This window comes from Antedon mediterranea, chromosome 5 (assembly GCF_964355755.1).
Source record: "Antedon mediterranea chromosome 5, ecAntMedi1.1, whole genome shotgun sequence".
NCBI classification, from domain to species: Eukaryota; Metazoa; Echinodermata; class Crinoidea; order Comatulida; family Antedonidae; genus Antedon; species Antedon mediterranea.
In genome coordinates this window covers 16,883,044-16,903,477 of record NC_092674.1, presented here as the reverse complement: position 1 = coordinate 16,903,477, position 20,434 = coordinate 16,883,044, and the positions used below count along the sequence as shown (strand labels likewise).

The 20,434-nt window shown below is 33.6% G+C and overlaps 1 protein-coding gene across 3 annotated transcripts in view; it reads left to right on the top strand.

The window, feature by feature from the left end:
• The window catches only part of LOC140050011 (dynein axonemal heavy chain 2-like), a 162,784-nt gene that overhangs the window by 47,032 nt on the left and 95,318 nt on the right, over positions 1–20,434 (top strand). For all 3 annotated transcript variants that reach the window (XM_072094992.1, XM_072094994.1, XM_072094993.1), the window contains 8 exons: positions 204–378; positions 841–1,004; positions 4,597–4,758; positions 7,764–8,107; positions 8,344–8,524; positions 8,890–9,028; positions 11,588–11,748; positions 14,802–14,957. In XM_072094992.1, coding sequence (XP_071951093.1) covers positions 204–378; positions 841–1,004; positions 4,597–4,758; positions 7,764–8,107; positions 8,344–8,524; positions 8,890–9,028; positions 11,588–11,748; positions 14,802–14,957 — 1,482 coding nt within the window. The remainder of the gene's footprint in view (positions 1–203; positions 379–840; positions 1,005–4,596; positions 4,759–7,763; positions 8,108–8,343; positions 8,525–8,889; positions 9,029–11,587; positions 11,749–14,801; positions 14,958–20,434) is intronic.

Here is a 20,434-nt window from a genome sequence, read left to right as displayed (position 1 = left end):
CCGTGCTTAAAATTACTATATTTTAAAATAAAGCATAGCCATTGGTATCCCCAATGACATTGGTGCTGGAAGTGAAGCATGGGCATTTTCGACTTGTTCGCATATAATGCAAGAATTGAAGTTAAATTATCTATAAAGTACTGTACTATCATTATAGTTTATTCATTGTATGGAATTCACTTTATTTTTACTAATTTTGTTAGACACAAGAAATGCTTGATTCTCTGGGTTCTGAGTGGATGGAATTTCAACATTGCCTAATTAGTAGCGATGTCATGCTGAAGAAACATAAAGAGAAATTTAAATCTGGACTAATCCATTCTTCAGAAGAATTTAAAAAAAATGTACACCTTCTTCAAGAAGATTTCCATAACAATGGTAGGTAAATTGAGTTGGTTTAAGTTTTAGGTTTTATTTGATTGTGGTTATGGTATGAATACAAATCAATTGCAACAATGGAATGATAGTTCTGGAATTTAAGACATTTCAAACAACTAATATTGTCACTACTTTCAAGAATCTGATGCAAAAAATTGGATGGTATTGGTAGTGGGTGGCAGTTAGTATGTCTCCATTGTTTGTAATTAATTCACCTTTGTACAGTTTTACAGAAACATCTTCCTCACAATTAGACATTGTATTTTACTTTAAGTTATTGTGCTGTCAAGAAAGATTAATACATTATGGAGTACATGTTTTACTTTAGAAATTTATAATAATTTTGTAGTTTCAATAAAAGTAAACATTTCTTACAAATGAACTGATTTATATTTTCTGCGTGTATAAATGGCATTTTTAATTTTAGAATTCTAATTCTATTTGCAATTTGTGTTATCATAGGTCCGTTCAATAGTCAAATTGAATGTAATACATCTTTAGAACAAATTGAAAATATACGTGCACAGCTAAAGGTATTGAAGGACACTGAGGCCACACTAAGAAGAGGTTTGAATATCTTCAAAATTGATCAACCTCCTTCAAAAGAAATACTACAACTTGATAAGGTATATAATATCAACCTTCCTTTAGTTATGAGTGTTTTGGTTTAGATGACTCGTACCCATGAGTAGTTATTACAAGAATGTATGATTCTCCTATCTACATGTGTAACATATGTGTCAGTGGCGGTTCTAGGATCTGACGAGGGGGGGTGGCCACGAAAGTGGAAAACAAGGTGCGTAACACCGAGCGTGGGTGGGTTTAGGAGGGGATGTCCCCCTCCCGAGCCTCAGACAATTTTGAAAAAATAGATGCTTACACACTGTTTAATAGGCTAGAACAACTGTTTCCATCACATTTAATAACAAATGTAAATTTAAATAAATCCTTCCTAAATGCTGTACGGATCTTTTTCGACTAACTAATAATAAACTTTGATCGAAAAACACTTCCAACGAAATGAACATTTGCTAATGCGGTACTCGGAAAATGCCTCGATAGTGCATGTGTTGTGTACTGTGTTTTGGTGGTCTGTTAACCTCAGATATATACCCTACAGCCGGGTGAATAACTCAATGTAATTCAGTATACAAAGATTGCAGTAATCGCCATGTCTATAACACAAATCAATAAAACGCCAAATACGCCACACACTTTTTTTCGGCCGTGTACATACAAGACATTTCATGTTTATTTTATGCCTATGAAATAATAAAAGAACACCATGTTTCTTGTTTATTTTTATCATTTATACTGCATACCATTATTATATAAAAAACCCTCATAGCGGGAGAAACGATATTACACTCCACTTAGAGGTGTAAATATACCACGCTAACGCTTGCACACAAGACGGAGGACCAAGGCGGTAATTAACTGAAATGGAAAATGGTGTGTTTTTGGAGAGTGATGACGTTAGCATTCACATGAGGCGCGAGCTAGACAACGTGACACTGGTAGTAGAAGGAGTGCGTGTGTTTTGAAAATAACTAATTCTTTTTAAACTCTTGAATTCATAAATAGTAATTAAACTCTTAGCTCTTTCACTATGTAGGCCTATTTACACAACTAATGCTAACCCTAGCTCTAGGCCTAAACCTCTTCTTTATTAAAAAAAGTCAGGTGCGTCGAATCCACGTCTGGAGACGGCCGCGGGTATGTTGCATCTTTTTTTCTTCTCTTTTTGAGAATTAAGGGGTGGGGGGTCCCTATTCACACCCTAGATCCGCCACTGGGTGTTCAATAACGAATGCTAACGCTTTAAATTCCTTGCACCCCTATTCATAGACACTGATGTTTATTGATGGGCCGCACATGATAGGCTATGTCACTTTAACGTCTCAGCGACCATGTTAAGTCACTGTATAAACTACGCAACCTCTGTTGTGTACTGCCATGGCCGGATCTACAAATACCATGCCGGGCTGCTATAAAAACAGTCCTTAGTCAACCGTATCGAATGATCGCGTCGTTGAAGTTTTAATTACACCTATGCCCTTACGTCAATTTATATATAGATTCTTTGAACAGAATGACTGTAAATCACGGTTTGGCTCAGTGAGTAAAATGCCTTGGCCATTGATATCAGTGGTTAGTACGTTCAAGTTCAATCCGCGACATGTGTAATTATTAAGTATCACCGGTTGAAGCTAAAAATAAAAACTAGTCCACAATGTAATTACAGAACTAGCAAAAAAGATACGAAACCTCACACACAAAAAAATTGCAAAATATAAAAAAACCATGGGAAAAAATGTAAATGATCTAAAAAAAACACACACACACAAATAAAACGAATCCAAATGGGTGTCGTGTTTCCACAAAATATCAACAACCAAAAAAAGTCTGAGCGCAACATTTAATTTCGGACACTTTTGGTATCTGTAAGCAGCTGTAGTTTTATTATTCTATAACTTATTTCCATCTCAGCGATCATGTTACGTCACTGAATAAACTACGCAACATCCTCTGTTGTGTACTGCCATGGCCGGGCCGCTATAAAAACAGTCTTTAGGCAACCGTATCAAATGATCGCGTCATTGAAGTTTTAATTAATCACACCTATTCTTTGAACAGAATGACCGTAAATCACGGTTTGGCTCAGTGAGTAAAACGCTGTGGCCATTGATAATCAATGTTTAGTACGTTCAAGTTCAATCCGCGACATGTGTAATTATTAAGTATCACCGGTTAAAGCTAAAAATCAAAACTAGACCACAATCATTAAAATGTTTTAATCTGCTGACTGATTGACATACCTCAAACGTGCACCTCTCATGCACATTGTCACTTTCATATCCCATATCCAGTATTGCGTTTTTATACTTACTCATCCTGCGCAAATTATTATTAAGGCAGACAAGACCGTGTGGAGCACGGGTTACTGCTATAGATCACAATTTAATTACAGAAGTTATAGCAAATAACTAACAATCTTCCACACAAAAAATTTGTAAAATATCAAAACCATTGAAATAAAAATAAATTGTAAATGAATAAAAATGAACACACACAAAGAAAACGATTCCAAATGGCTTTATATATTGTTGAACATTAAAACAACTTAACAATTCATGTTTCCACAGCAATGTATTTTTCAATCGATTTATGTTAAACTTTTTTATTTTATCTATATGTATCAAATAATTAATACACCATGAAAAAAAAAAAAAAATAATTATAGTATGGTATTTTATACTATTGTTAGTGTTTGTGCACATCATCTAATTCACACAGCACAATTTTTCTTTAGAGTCTTTATTTTCGTAAAGTCTGAACAGTCAAACGTAAAGTCTAAATTTCCATATCCACTATTGCTTTAATTTTTTAGCCTACATATATTATAAAGTGAAGGGATAGTGTATAACAAATCAATGGCAGTAGTTTCTAATTTTATTCCTGATATAATTTGTTTTTATTTTAATAATTTGTACGTACTTTTATCAGAGTGCGCTTTTATTATACTTGCCCATACAAAGTATACTACATATTAAGGCAGAACAAGACCGTGCGGAGCACGGGTTACTGCTAGTAGTAATTCAATATAAAAATATAAGAAATTTAAAATCATAATCATATTCTTTATTGCAACTTGAATTAGCAAATTTAAGTTTAACAGTACAGTAAAAATATAATAAGCTATCATTATAAAAACAGAAAAACACAATTAATGTAAACACAACAAATATAAAAATACAGCTAGAAAAAAATAAATATACATATAAAAATATGAGAAAACAAGGCAGATTCTCTGAGCGACGTAACCAAGGCTACCATTCTTTGAAAATTTAGTGATAAATTTGCTCTCTCAGTTTTGATTTTTGAGGTTGGTAACTGGTTTACATTTCTGAGAGAGTATTTGATATGCCGTTTGGTGTTTTAGTTTTATAAAGTAATTTTTACAAATTCTGTCGCAACGTTCAGAGAGTTCGGGTAAACCAGTAAGAGTCAAGAGCCTGATAGTAGCCAAACCAAAGGAGGATAATAATTAAGATGATAATTAATTAACCAATTGGCAAAGATACACTTAAGTGTATCATAACATCTTCACTTCTCGTGGCACTCTTCATAGACTAATGCACTGTTTTTTAGTCACTATGTCAACTATATTAAACTGTATCAGTGCAATTTTAATTTAATAATTTTTCAAATGTTTAGGACCTTGATAATATTGCAACTATTTGGCAACTAACCAAAGAGTGGGAATTGCTATGGAGTTCATGGAAAGTTGGAAAATTCAGTGAACTTGTCACTACAGAGATGGAACAAACAGCTGGTGTTCTTTACAAGAAACTCAACCGTTTAAACAGAGAACTTAAGGTATATTTAACATTTTCAGCATTGATGTAATTGTAACAAGGAAAGGCCTCATTAGTAGTTAAAAGCCAGGTAAGGCCAAAAAAAAAAATGTGTTGGCCACATTTTGGGTAAATCCCAAAAATGGGTAAATCAGTAGCAAAAGTTTTTTTTCTCAGACCAAAAATGTGTTGCCGGTGTAAGATTGAAATGTGTCCGGCATTCAAAAGTGTCCGGACACTTTTAAGCATTGAATAGTGCCCAGTTGCATTTTTCAACGGTTCACGGGCGGTTTTCAACAATTGAATGCTGTCCGGCCCGTTTAATAATGTCTGAGCCACGTATTGAAATGTGTCCACCATTGAATATTGTACGGGGGAAAATATTAGTTGGGTAACTGTTTTATGATAGGATGGTTGGGATTTGAGATTCAGTTTGAGGTTTTGATCGCGCATGTACTTGTCTTCTTTTTAACGACCTTCGTTAAAGACCACTAATTAAGATTATTTTCTGTACAGCCTGTGCATGTCATAAAAGGTAAAGTAGGTCCAAAGATTTAAATTATGGTTGGCACAAAACAAGTTAAACATGTATTGTCCCCCATGAAAAAATGAAGGTTAATTAAATCAGAATTTGAATAGGTTATTTTGTAGTTTTAATAAAGTTAATCACTTCCGTAGAAGAAAAAAAACAATGTTTTCACTTATAAAATAACGTAATAAATGGTTACATTCAACCAAAAATCCATTCGCTGGCAGCCAATTTGACCATTTTTTGCTTTAAATTACAGTTTTTCAGGTAAATAATTTTTTTTTTCGATCTAATTACGATCACTCTAAGAGAAGTTAAGGAAGATTAGTAAGACAAGGAGACACTAAGATCTTTACTGCATTGGAAGAGGTGTTTAATCAAACAGCTAATCTAAAAAATACACTAAATATCACTTATAAAAAGACAAAATAAATGGTTAATTTAACCAAAACCACATTGACTTCCAGCCTATTTTTTGCTTTGAATTACAGTTTTTTTGGGTATGCACTATATCATTTTTTTTCGATCCAATTTTTGGTGAAAGTGAATAACTATACGTGACATTAAAATTGCATATTCAACAAAAATATTTGTAAAAATTACTTTGTCAGGGGGACAATAATTATATCTTTAATAGCATGTGATCTTATTAGCAAATATTTCAAATGTAGTTTTGAAACTTTCCCATTACAAACAATTGCCATTATTCTGATAACATTACAATACAATCATCCTCTGGAACTTATTTTCAAATGTAGCTTAAAACTTTCCAGTACAATTCCAGCCATTTTGATGTGTATAGATGCATGCATGTAGCATTGGAAAAGCGTTTGTCTATACTATCAAACTAGTTTAACAAAAAAGGTGTGATGTGCCCAAATATGGTAGTGATATGATGTCATCGTGTCCATATATGGGTGAGTGAGTGGCCAAGCGGTTAAGACAGCGGAACCGTAATCCATAGCCATAACATCGGCAAGGGTTCGAGGCTCACTCGCTCCATGGTTCTGGTGGTGGAACAAGTCTTCTCGGATAAGGACTATAAACCATAGGTCCAGTGCATGCACATTTTCCGTGTGCACTTTAAAGAACCTAGTACATCTTTCGAGACAAGTAGGGGGTTACCCCGGTGTACTAGTTCACACACACACACACACTGTCATGGACAGACGTAATAGCGCCGTAGTTGGCTGCCGATGACACGGTGTAACCCTTAGGGGAGAAGAATGTTGTTGAAAAGGTGTAACATCTAAGTCCACAGCGCTCTGATCTTCATGAAATAGTGCTATATAAATGTCGCATTACATTACATTACACATCACATTTTTTGTCACATAAAGTTTGATAGTGTAGACAGAGTTTAACATTTGTGTAACAAACATGTAAAAAATATGTGTCTCTCCACCCCAACCACCTGCCCTCTCTCGCTCTCTTTTTATAGATTATTAGTTGCTAAATATATGCAAAACGATGGGTCATAGCTCAAATTGACATTTCCAATTGAATTATGACAAAATATGTTGTTAGAGCAAATATAAATGTGTATATTCTGAACAATTTGACATCAAACTGAACTTTTTAGGACAAATAGTTACCGAGATATCAACATATTCAAATATTAGAGGTCAAGGGTCAAAAAAGCTTAATTTATGGTAATTTTTTGAAAAAAAGTTTCTATTAGACTAAATATTAGATTTATTTTCTTAAAATTTTGAGCCCATTCTTAAATCTCTGAGATTGCACGTTATTGAGATATTAGACGATCAAGGTCAAAGGTCAAACTGAAAAATAAAGCCTTTGCGGCCATTTTTTTACAATTTCTTTCATTGTAGCGAATATAAATATATATCTTCCAAGCATTTCGACAAAAAAATTTATGTAAAATGTCCATTCGATTTTTAGTTATATAATAGAAAAATATAAAAATTGAGGTCAAAGGTCACAGGTCAAATCAGATTTCCAGTAACTTTGTTTTGGCATATCCACACTATATTCTACCAAACTGCTATATTGAATAATTTGTATCCAGTCTGGTAACATCCCACCTCTTTTTCTCCCCTTAGGGACTGGACTACTTAACCCAACTCCCCCTTCCAAACCCCCGGACTCAAGGAATTTTTAAAATATAGTTTAGAACCTTTCCGGTAAAATTGCGGTCATTTTGATACTCCATAATATGTATGGTTACGTGCAGAAACATAAATTTGTATAACGAACAAACATCGAAAGTGGGGAAAAGTGGGGAATTTTGACCCCATTTTAGCCCCTAACGTGGATCCAAGATGGCCGATGATGTTCAATTATAGATTGCGGTCATTTTGATACCCCATATGTATAGATACATGAAGTAACACAAATTTGTATAACGAACAAACAAATAAACGTACAAACTTATAATATACTGTAGATAATAATATGAAATATCCAAATAGAGACAGTGCTCTATTGCTCTAATAGTAATTAATTTAATAATACAATAATTTCTTCTTTTCAAATAGGATAAAAACTGGGAAATTGTAGAGACTTCTAGGGTCAAAGTAGATCAATTCCGACGAACAATGCCATTGGTCACAGATCTCCACAACAGTGCTATGCGCCAACGCCATTGGGGTGAACTTCAGCAAGAATTGCAAAAGACATTTGATCACACATCAACAGATTTTACTCTTGAGAAGATCATAGATCTTGGCTTTGATCAACATGCTGAAAAAGTATCAGAGATATCTGCTGCTGCTACTAAAGAACTGAATATTGAGGAGACACTTTCACAGATTATGGAAACCTGGGATCAAACAGTGCTTGAGATTGGACCATATAAAGATAGGGGGCACTTCAAAATTAAGTATGCATTTTTTTGCAAATTCATTTTATTTAGAATATTACATGGTCATTAAAACACATTAAGTCAAGTTGAGCAACACATAGTGGATAATTAATTTTATGGATCTTAAATATAATATTAAAAAATAAAATAAACTAAATAGTAAAAAGTAATGTAAATACTTTCACAAAAATATTTATAATTCTGTGCTCAGTCATGGCTCAAATCCAATACAATTTTATATTTAAAAAAAAAAGATCTACAGATGAAGTATTTCAAGTCTTGGAAGACAATCAAGTAACCTTGTCAACTATGAAAGCATCACGATATGTGAAGGCGTTTGAAAAAGATGTGGATCACTGGGAAAGGACTCTGTCACATATTCTTGAAGTCATTGAGCTCTTGTTAACTGTCCAGCGACAGTGGATGTATCTGGAGGTACATTTGATATCTATATATTTTGTAGAAATAACCATCTTGGGTACCTACCTTTCAATCTTTGACGTTCTGCGAAACATAGATTTAATAACAGTTTTGAAATACGATATTGTTCCATATGTCTCTTTGCTGGTTTTTTAGTTTGGAGTATCTTGCTGGAAATTTGTAAAATCAGTAATATCAGGTGTAATAAAATCGGGTGAAAATAATATTAGATCTGGAGAACTTGAAATCTTGTGAGTTGACAGTTTTGCAGCCCGCTATAAGTTAAAGTAGGTTTGATTAGGACGTTGAGGATTGAAGTTTTGTTGGCCCCTGTTTTCCACTCTTACATTAAATATACTATTTTAATATTTTTAACCCAGAATATTTTCCTGGGCGAGGACATACGAAAACAGCTTCCCAGGGAGTCTGCAGAATTTGATTCTGTTAACATCAACTGGAAGTTAATTATGCAGAGATTAAACAAAGACAAAAATGCACATAGAGGAACGCATCATGAAGGTACTATTGTATACAGTTTATTAAGTTAGTTTTTATTGAACAATGGAGATTTTGTGACACCAATATTTGCATACTTTCTGTTAGAATTTCCTTTACACTTTATTTCATTTTTCATTTCATTTCTTTATTCGACAACAAGTGGTCCAGGGGTTGCGACAGCAACGGACATTGCCTAACATTCCGTCATGCTTACTGCCATCATAGAGATATTATATCACTATAATATCTCTATGAATATCTCTATGCTGCCATCAATTTGTATCAAAATGCGTTTAAAAAACGACAACTGGCCTTTAAAACTGCATCAACAACATAATAACATACAAGTAATTTTAACAAAAATGATGCAATGTCAAAGTATATACTTCCAACGTTAATATATGAACATTTTAAAGAAGATTAATGTTAAGTTTGTTATTTCGGTCCAAGAAAATGTCATAGTTTATTTGATTGTCGAAATTATTGCAATTAATGGTGACGTAATCAACTTGTTTTCTATTATTTTCATAATAAATCATACACTTTAAGAAAGTGATGCAAAATAGGGGTTCCCGAGCATTCTACAATCTATATTAATTTTAAAATTTAGCATATTTTCACGATTTTGTTAACTTTCATGTGTGTTGCCTGTCACTTTTGACGTGCTCGTATAACAAAATTTCGAGTTGAAAAGTGAATCAAATATTCCGGAATTATTAAAGAAAGGTTGTAAAATCGAAATCAGACAAAAATAGTGAGTATTAACGTATTAATGACTCAACTCCATATACTCTGCATACAGTAGGCATAGTTGGACACAAAGATGGCCGGTAATTTACCATGTGACTTTCTAAAATCCGTGAGCGCAATGCCGTAACTCTTTATATATATGGTTCTGGCTTAATCAGAAAAGATGAAAAAGTTGTAATTATATCATTGCATGTTAAACCATCTATAAATCCTTTTAGAAACATATGGTGTACTGCAAACATGACTTTACTTTTTGATTGTGTGGTAGGAGACTGTATACAAATAGTCAAATTACAGACAAGTTCTTTACTTCATTCGATACATGTATCTGAAACATCATCCATTCACATTCATATACACATATGTTGAATGCAACCCGATCGGCTTACACACGAAGCCAAGTCAAGAAATAACCACAACGCCAAGTCAAGAAATAACCACAACAAATAACTAGATTTAATTCGTCACTATGATGAATTATAGGTTATATGCATTGAATTAAATAAAGATAATTGATTTTTAGAAGATAGATTGATTGATTTTGTCAGAATCTTTAATTATTTATAATATGAAGGATAGGATCTTGATAGCGCAAATACAATAGCTGGTATCACTGCACATCGAGCTTGAATAAAACAATCCGATCAAAGACCCTCCACCTAATGATGACGTGATCAACTTTTTTTTTCTTTATTTCATAATAAATCATACATATGATACATACACTTTAAGAAAATGAAATGATATGAAAAATAGGGTTCACCGAGCATTCTGACGATCTATAATAATGTTTAAATTTAGCATATTTTCTCCATTTTGTTAACTTACATGTGCGTAACCTGTCACTTTTAACGTGCTTGTATACCACGGTTTCAGGTTGAAAAGCAAATAAAATATGAAGAAATTGCTAAAGAAAGGTTGTAAAACAGAAATCGGGCAAAAAGAGTGGCAAGTTTTTAAATGCTTAAAATTGCCTGAAACGAAATTTCATTGAAAACAAATTTTGAAAATTTTAAGCGCATACCTTATATGCGCTACGCTGTATTGCTATATGACCTGAAATTTATGACTACCAAATTTGGTTTAATTATAATATATGCTTGTGAAGATATGATTACAAACATGATTTTGTTAAAGCGCGCGTAGAGAGTAATATTTGATTGCGCACCGTGAAAAGATAATCGCATCGATTCCTGGCCATTAGGAATATACTCTGAAAAATTGACGTAGCTAGTTGAAATTGACCGACAAAATAATGCTAGAGAAAGAATAAATAAATAAAGATTCTGAAAAAATCAATAAGAAAAAAAAATAATTTTAAACATCATCAATTAAAGTATGACATATTACTATTCTAGTTCAGGCCTAGTTCCAGTACAATAAAGTACAACAAGAAAGAACGGGAACATCCCATTCCGCCACCATGTTCTGTAGCTAGCATACATACGATATGCACACACGTATGAATGACCAAAATAATAATAAAATAATAAGTTCACTAGTTAATTAACATGGTAGATATAAGTATAATAGGATTATCAATCAATCACAGTATCTTAAAGTATTATAATATGATTTCAATGCATTTTATCTACAATATATTTCAATGTACCAATAACCTTCTCTTACTCTAGCTTCTATTGCCGGTGAACTACGCTGAACTCTTACACATGTAATCTTATTTAGTACCGTACCAAAAATACATCTTGTGGTATACATAAAATAGTTTAGTAAAATACCATCCTCCCACAATTGTAAGGGTTTCTGGTTTTTGTTTTTTTTTTGTCCTTCGACTTTGATTAATAAAGTGTTTGTTTTTCCATTTTAAAGGTCTGCTTGAGACTTTGAATGAGATGAATGGTAAATTAGAAGAGATTCAAAAATCTTTAGACATGTATCTAGAGACTAAGAGGCAAATTTTCCCTCGATTTTACTTTCTGTCAAATGATGACTTGCTGGAGATTCTTGGTCAGTCACGTAATCCAGAGGCTGTAAGTAATTATTTTTAATGAAAAAGAAAATAGAATTGCTTCTCTTTTACCTTGTTCTTTTCTGTTTTGTGTTACATAGAGAAATAATTGGTTATCCGCACTTGGCGGATAACCCCTTGTTATTGTCAGGATCTTTTTTTTTTTTTTTTTCTTTTTTTTTTTTTTCTATATTCTTCTTTCTTTCCACGAATTTTGTTGCACGCATATCTCTAATTCTGGCTAACAAATGATTGTATAACTTTGTCATAAGATTGACCTATATCTGTAGATGTGCAAGAAACTTTGTTTTTTGATTTTCGAGTTGCGCAGCGTAAGTTACGCGCAATTTTATGAATTTCAATGATTGATCATAGATTAAAAACCAAAAGTCATTTTCTATTGACACTTGGTGAAAATTTAAGTTATATCATGCGCAAACTTTCTATGGATTAAAAATGGAATGTTTTACATAAAGTTACGCGCGCACGCGCGTTCAAAATTTCAGAATGCGCAAAATTCATTTCTAATCAACTTTCTACGCGTTTCATGTCATTTTGAGCATTTCAAAAATTCCCACGCGTGCGCAATATTTTTACGCGCGCGTGCGCACGCAAGGCAAAAACATGTTTTTTTTGCTTGATTTTTGTTTTTTCAGTTTTTTCAGCCTTTTCTAGTAAATTTACCAATTTTCAATCAATTTCGACTTGAAATCACGTCATACGAGCACGTAGAATTGAACAATTTGCGCGCGTTTTTGATTAAAAAGTTCAAAAATTCGTGAAAATTATGCCTTTTTTAAAACAGTCATAGATTGTAAACTACGTGGTGAACTTTTTTAAAATTACATATTCTGAAAGGTGATGAGTTGTAGATATCGAATCATGCATCGATATGGCTAACCGGACATTGTGACGTCATCGTATGGCCACTCGAATATAAAATATAGGATTTTTGTCACTTTCTCATAGCTCATCACATTTAATAGAGCGCATCTCCACTTATCCGTATTCCATTTCCCCCCATTTTGTTATATTGTCTAGGCCAATCAATTATCTTTCGCACAATCTACCATTTTTTAAATTGTGATGACGTCATCATGTCCAAAAGCGTCAATAACTTGGGTCCCTTATTTTCACCTATTCTGCACTGTATGTAGTACGTATACAGAATACAGTGTAAGCCTATACCGTATATACTTTGACGTGACGCAAAATAGAGAGCGCACTAACATTTTTTCAATGGCATAATCGTTTTTCTGCGCGCAATATTCCAACGTATGACGTGCACGTGGCGTTTGCGCTGCGGATAACCTAACTCGTCCGTAGTGACGAGTTCAAATCTAGTGTTTTCATTAATATTGTTTTAAAAACTCACTAGCGAAATGCTTTAGAGCTAACGCCTGTATTCTTAAACCGGAGTTCGGAGTTCGACTTGAAAAAGTCGTAGTACGAGCTATTACTTCAAATTCGATTCATAAACGAAGTAATCGAAGTTTGCAGTTCGACTTAATGAAGTTGAGCTTTTAGTCGAGTTGCACACGTCTGGGTAAGAAAGGCTATAAATTTGCCAATGACAACAGAGTATTTGAGGAGCAGACGAAATTTTGCGCATTGATATCACTAAAGTTCCATTTTCTTACAAAACTTTTTACGCATCAGGACTATATACATGAAAAATAATTTTAATCGTTAATTATTAGAACAAGATCAGTATTAATTTAACAGTGAAGTACTTTTGATTAACAACAAACAATATCTTCAAAATATATTTAGGAACCATGGCGGTACGGTAACTTTCATATTTTCTAGGCCTCCAACAAAGTATGATCGCGACGAACCACACACACTTTATAGCGTGACAAGAAAGCGCTAGGCCCCCTAAACATTCCATCGCGTGGTGAATTTCTGCATCTCTCATTGTTGCTGTGGCGTGACATAGTTCAAGTCGGACTTGCGTGAAGAAAATAATGTAATTTGTATACGGTTGTAAATAAAGATGATTTTCATTATTATAACATAATATGCCAATGTATATTTAATTAAGCTAATATAAAAATAGATATTTCATTCTTCAATATCTGGCCAATATAACAACTCAATGACTGTTACATTTTTGTAAACCTCGTTTAAATACCATTTAGTTGACCATTTAGCCTGCCCCCATGAGGAATAAAAAAATTTATCAAAATCCGTCTCGATTTAGTCGAGGTTATGTCAATATACAATACAATTTAATGGAATCACTTGTGTAACAGTGGCACACGTTAGACAATACCTAACGGTGCATCCAAAGCAAAATTAAAAAGAAAAAGCAAAATAGCATGACGAATAAGAGATCTAGTCTCACTGAATAAGTAGCTCAACTACTATACTTTAAAAAAAAACATGTGCGTCGGCCGGGAAGTCAAGGAAGATAACCAGTAAGCACAGGTCAACTACCTCATCGGTCAGAGCGTCGTTGAAGGTATCAGCTGCTCAAGTGAGAGCAGATGTGGGTTAGGGTCAAAGTCAAATTATGAGACCATAATGTGTACTTTTCTATATTTTGATAGAAGAATTGATAGGGCACAGTGCACGTCATTTAAGGACATTTTACCTACAATTGTTGACGTTTTGACATTTAAAAACATTAAACCAGGTCATCGCTTGTTTTATGGTTAATTACGATAAAATGAGAAAAACATTGCACTACCTAAGTAGAAAGTAGTTTGCACTTTGTAGGCCGCGTTGCAAGATTAGTTTGTGGTTGTGTTGCCGTTGACACTAGGCCGACTTTACGCTGAGCAGACATTTTTTAGAGCCGACTTTATTCGAACTTGTACAAATACTGCTTAATCACAGTATTGATAAAATATGAATTGTTTTCATATTACTAGTTTTGTTAAATATTAAATGGGACAGGTCTGTCAAATTTCAATTTGTGCAATACTTTAGGTTCCCTTTTCTTATTTTTTTAAATCACTCTAGGTCTAAAGGTCAGTGGTTTTCCGTTATTTTGCGTTGCAGCTAAAAGTTGCACAGTAATAACTGGTTAAATGACGTTCTAATACCGAATCTTGAAAATTTGTCTACTAGGTTCAACCACATCTAAAAAAGTGCTTTGACAATATTAGTCGTCTCAAGATGCATAAAATGGGAATCACTCAGAAGTTTGAAGCTCAAGGAATGTATTCTGGAGACGGTGAATATGTGGAATTTGGCCATCCAGTGCTCTTAGATGGTCCAGTTGAGGTTAGTACCAACATCTCTTTAGTAAAGTGCAGAATTGACTGTTTTGGGTTTGTATCTGCTTTTTTTGTGTGTTAAGACATTTTTAGCTATTTTGGTGCTATGACCATGCTAGTTAATGCTAGTTGTGCCATTATTGGTCAACAGACAGTGGGACTGTTACTGTATTATGCTATCAAGTCTAAGGGTTAAGTGTTACTGCTATAGCTGCTATTTTGGCTATAGCTCGGGAAGCAGTTGTGGTTGCTACTGATATGCTATTAAAAGTTTATTTTTGTCCAGGAGCCACAAAATCAGCTTCCGATTTTCCAAGATGGCAGCCAAAATCCAAAATGGCTGCCAGTAGATTGGATTATCATATATCTCTGCCTGTAAAAGTTACAAATAATGTACTGAATCAAGAATTTCTGAGGTCAGTAAAACCGAAACAGGAAATAATATATAATCGAGTTCCAAAATGGCGGCCATCTCCCCCAGGCTCTTGTGTTGTTACAAAATAAAGCAGGCCTGCTGATGGAGATTGTATTTATTTAACGGTCTAACGCCATTGGTCTGAACAGGGCCTTAGATAAATTTCCAGTCATGCCCTGATGAGGAGAGCCTCACTTGGGTGTAATAAAAGCTCTTAATCACCAATTCTGATGATTTATGACCCCTTAATTACTAATGTCCAGTGGTACAAGGCCACCTAGAAACTGTACTACTGTAAAGTATATAGCAGTCCCAATGAAGCAGATTGGTGTTACAAGAACCCTGCTGTGTTTGTGTTAAAATGATACCTCATTATAATTTTGACAGGTTAAATGAAATAATAAAAAATCTAAGGAACTTGTACATGTCATGTAGTAGCCATTGAAATTGAAATACATATAATCGTATAAAAAGTCACAAATAGTCCATTCCTTATGTATTTTCGTCTGCAAATCAGGAAACCCATCAAAATTTCTTTGACTTTGACCTCTGACCTCAATTTGAATATTTTAATCCAATTGAAATCAAAATGGCCATATCTCCGCAACACTTACATTAAATTTTAATTTAATTTTAGTGCCAAGTATTTGGAAGATGCAAATTAATATTCGTCCTAATGGAAAACTTTTGTCAAAAAATGGCCGGAAGTATGATTTTTGGTATTTTTTACCTTTGACATACATGTCATATAACTCGGTAACAGTTTGACAAACTTTAAGTAGGTCTCAAATTAGGTTTAGGAGTGTGTTAGGTGAGTATCACACTCACTCGCCTTAAAAGACAAGGCCTGATATTTCATTGGTTGCAGAAGTCCAATATAGGCAAATGAAATAGCAAAACATTATGTATTCATGGTCATTGAAACATATTTGGGAAAATAAAGATTGAGGGCAATGTTCACATAAGTAAAAGTACACTCTTTTACCTGTAACTAGTTAAGTTTTTGTCATGAGTTCTGATAATGTTACGTTAAGTGCCTAAAATCAGCAGATATAACACATTTTAATGCTGTACATAACAAATACTGTTGGGTGTTAACAAATTACAAATTTTGTTAATTTAATTAATCATAAATTAATAGGTTTCTTTTACATTTTTATAGAAACTTTTTTATTATAAAACATATAAATATATATTTTTCCAACAAGTTCTCATAAAAAAACTTTTATGACCACTAATTTTTTACCTATTGCTATTTAATTATTGATATTGTTTATTATTACTATAGGCGCGCCTATGCCTGAACCTATTAGGCCTACCGGTTACGGTATGCACTAAATATGTCCATCATTATGGGATTAAATATTATCCTTATTTAGGCTATTTATTATAATAATATATTACGAACTGAGGCCTACTATGTAGTAGGCCTATGTGTAGCCTGCCACAAATCGTTAAACGATATATAAGTTAGTCCTACAATTTCACTGAACTCTAAGTATGTGATCGTAAAAATCATATATTTTATGATATTAATATCATAAATAATTTAATTATACAATATCAGACTAAAATAGAAGAATTTTAGTTTTGCTAAATGGTCATAATATAGACTGAAACATAAATTAAATGTCATATACAGTAATAAAAGTAAGAAATTGTGTCGTTGGAATTCTAATATACGTATATTTTTGAATATTCATGAGAACAAATTATATAATTTTTTTCATGCACGCATTTGCGCGCACTTAAATATGATTTTAAAATAAGTTGGAGTCTTTAATATGCTACAAAATGCACTAGGGTTCGTAAATTAAAAAGTTGCTTAAACGGTAAAATTTCGATTTACCAAATGATACGTCTATGGCTTGATAAAAATATGATTAATTTGTTAGCTGGTATAAAAACTACGTTTTTTTCCAGAAAAAAGCTCAAAGAACAATGAACAACTGCACAAAGGTCATGCTTCACTATGATGTATTAGAAACTACTGCGCAGCCTCTGTTGTTTACTTTTCTTGTCACTGATGTCATGCCTGGCTTCTTCCTTAATTAGGGTGTTACGTAATCAGAGCCGACTCTGCAGCGAGCTGCACGGGTAAACAGGATGTTCTCCAAAGGATCGTTATGGGAAGTTTATTACCCTATGCTTAAGCACTACCACACAGCGTGATACTAATTGGATTAACTGGATAGCTAGGCCGTGTTGTGCCTCCTCTTATTCTTTACTCCATGGTCGTGCCCACAGATGGTTCTCGAATACATAATAATTTCAGCGTTAAAAAACTGGCGATTTCAAATGTACGTACCGCAGGACAATAATACATGTTGTTTACAGAAACGAATAAATAGACACTGTGATTTATGTACTCAACTAAAATTAGCACCCTGGGAATTACTTCCGAAAGAGAAACTTGTCACAAAATGAGACCAATTGTTTAAGTCAGATTTAAACAAACTTAATTTGTGTTTTATATGTAACATTAGGGTTGAGGGATGGGGAAGAGAATGGGTGCAAAGAGGAACAATTTTTAAATATATTCTTTATCCATTTAGTAACGAAATATTAATTGTTTTCATGTTTTACAAATAATATACCACTAAACACAGTAAAACATTGCGATGTAATACTTTGTTGAAACTATCACCGTCCTAGTCGATTGAAATAGTACAGTACATGTAACAATACATCACTACGACGTGTATATGTTTATATAATGTAAAACAATTTGTGAAAACCACCTATTCGGGGCAAATCATAAATTCGATTTAATCGTCAATATATATTAAATTATCTAACTCAACTTAATTAGTAGGCCTAATGGTTTTCAATTGTTTCTTAGAGCCAATTCATACTTAAGTGGGTGGTTTAACTGCAATAATAAATATTTGTACATAAATATACGGCGACTGAAAACGCTAGCTCATTATCCGTTTATAAAAAATCTATATCCAACCTCTGCAGCACAGATTGAAAAACAAATGGATCGAATTTCTGTTTTGAGTATACAGTACTTGCCTTTACGACGCCTGAGGGAATAGACACTTGTGGAACAAAGATTGGAATGTTCCATTCATCTCAAATTAATACATTTGTATAAACGTATATTAAATCTATCAAAATAGTATTTTTTAAAGAAAATCGGCCTGTCTTCAACATTATGATACTGTAACACACGAGAGAATATAAATCTATTAACTGTTCACCTGTTGGTATATTGTGGAATTTATAATTCGAATAAGAGCAAAAGGATAAGAAATTTAGTATCACCCTGCCTAATGCTTTATCTCAACAGCAATCTGACAGTGTTAATGATTTAATTGAAAAATTTGACTCTATTTTCAGTAAAGACAAATCTGATTATGGTCGCACAGATATTATTCAGCATTTTATTGATACCCAACATCCTAACCCAATTCGCCAAAGGGCATATCGAACATCCCCAAAAATGAGAGATGAAATTAATAACCAAATTGATGAATTATTACATAAAGGTGTTATTGAACCCAGTAATAGTCCTTGGAGTTCACCTGTAGTCATGGTTAAAAAGAAAGACAAATCATACCGTTTCTGCGTTGATTATTGGAAGTTGAACCAAAATACTTTCCATGATTCTCATCCATTAACTCGTATTGAGGATATGTTAGATGCCCTAGCTGGAAATAAATACTTTACTACCCTTGATTTATCATCCGGGTATTGGCAAGTTGCTATGGACCCAGCTAGCAAACACAAAACTGCCTTTACAACAGGCGATGCCTTATACCATTTTAATGTTATGCCAATGGGTTTGACTAATGCACCATCCACATTCCAAAGATTAATGCAAAATGTACTTAAAGGTCTTCTATGGAAAACAGTTATGGTATATTTGGACGATTTAATTATTTTTGGTAAAACCTGTGAGGAGAAACTTTCAAATATTAAGGAAGTGTTCTCTCGCCTTAAGCAGGCTGGTTTAAAACTTCGGCCCGACAAATGCAAATTCTTTCAGGAAAAAGTCACATACTTAGGACATGTTATCTCCCAAAATGGTATCGAACCTGACCCATCCAATTTGGAGAAAGTTAGAGATTGGCCTGTTCCCAGAAATGTTAAACAAGTTCGTGGATTCATTGGCCTTTGTTCGTATTACCGACGTTTTATTAAAGACTTTGCTAATATTATTAGTCCTGTACAGGAATTAACGAAGAAAAACGTCCCCTTCCGGTGGACCGCCGACTGCACCACTGCATTTAATGCACTTAAACAAGATTTACTAAACCCCCCAATTGTTGCATATACAGATTTTTCAAAACCTTTTATTTTTTTACTGATGCCTCAGATTTTGCTATTGGATCTGTTTTAACACAATTGCAAGATGGTTTAGAATGAGTTGTCGCTTATGCCAGCCACACTTTAACACAATCTGAGAGACGCTGGGCGACATACGACCGAGAACTATACGCAATTGTGTGGAGTGTCCGTCATTTCCGCCATTATCTACGAGATGTCCCCTTTACTATTATAACCGATCACAAGTTAATAGATTTATATTCTCTCGTGTGTTACAATACTGTACTCGAGCTGTTCAACCCGTTTTCAGCCATTAAAAACAATTATCGTAGGAGGAGATAGGAAAATGCGAATCATCCTCGTATTATTGTATACGGGTATTTTTCAAGATGGACATGCATTAGACAGTGTATACCACGATTGGAAAACACCCCTATTTGGGGCAAATCGTTGAACCTAAATTCGTTTTAATTGTCAATAACTAATTATCTAACTCAATTTAATTAGTAAACAGGGTTATATCAGGTGGTTAAAATCAGTACCGAAAGTATGAACCAACTTTATATACCATCGAGTAAACATTCTAGAAATAACGCGCGATTTACCGAATTTTGCCCTTACGTAAATTTATATATAGATATAGAAATGTGTACCAGTACAGGTCAAAGGTCAATAAAAAAGAATCTGGGTCATTTTTTGGAAAAGTTTGTATTAGACTAAATAGAAACATACATCTTCTGATTAATTTGAGACCTATTTAAATTTTATCCAACTGTTAGTTACGGAGTTATACG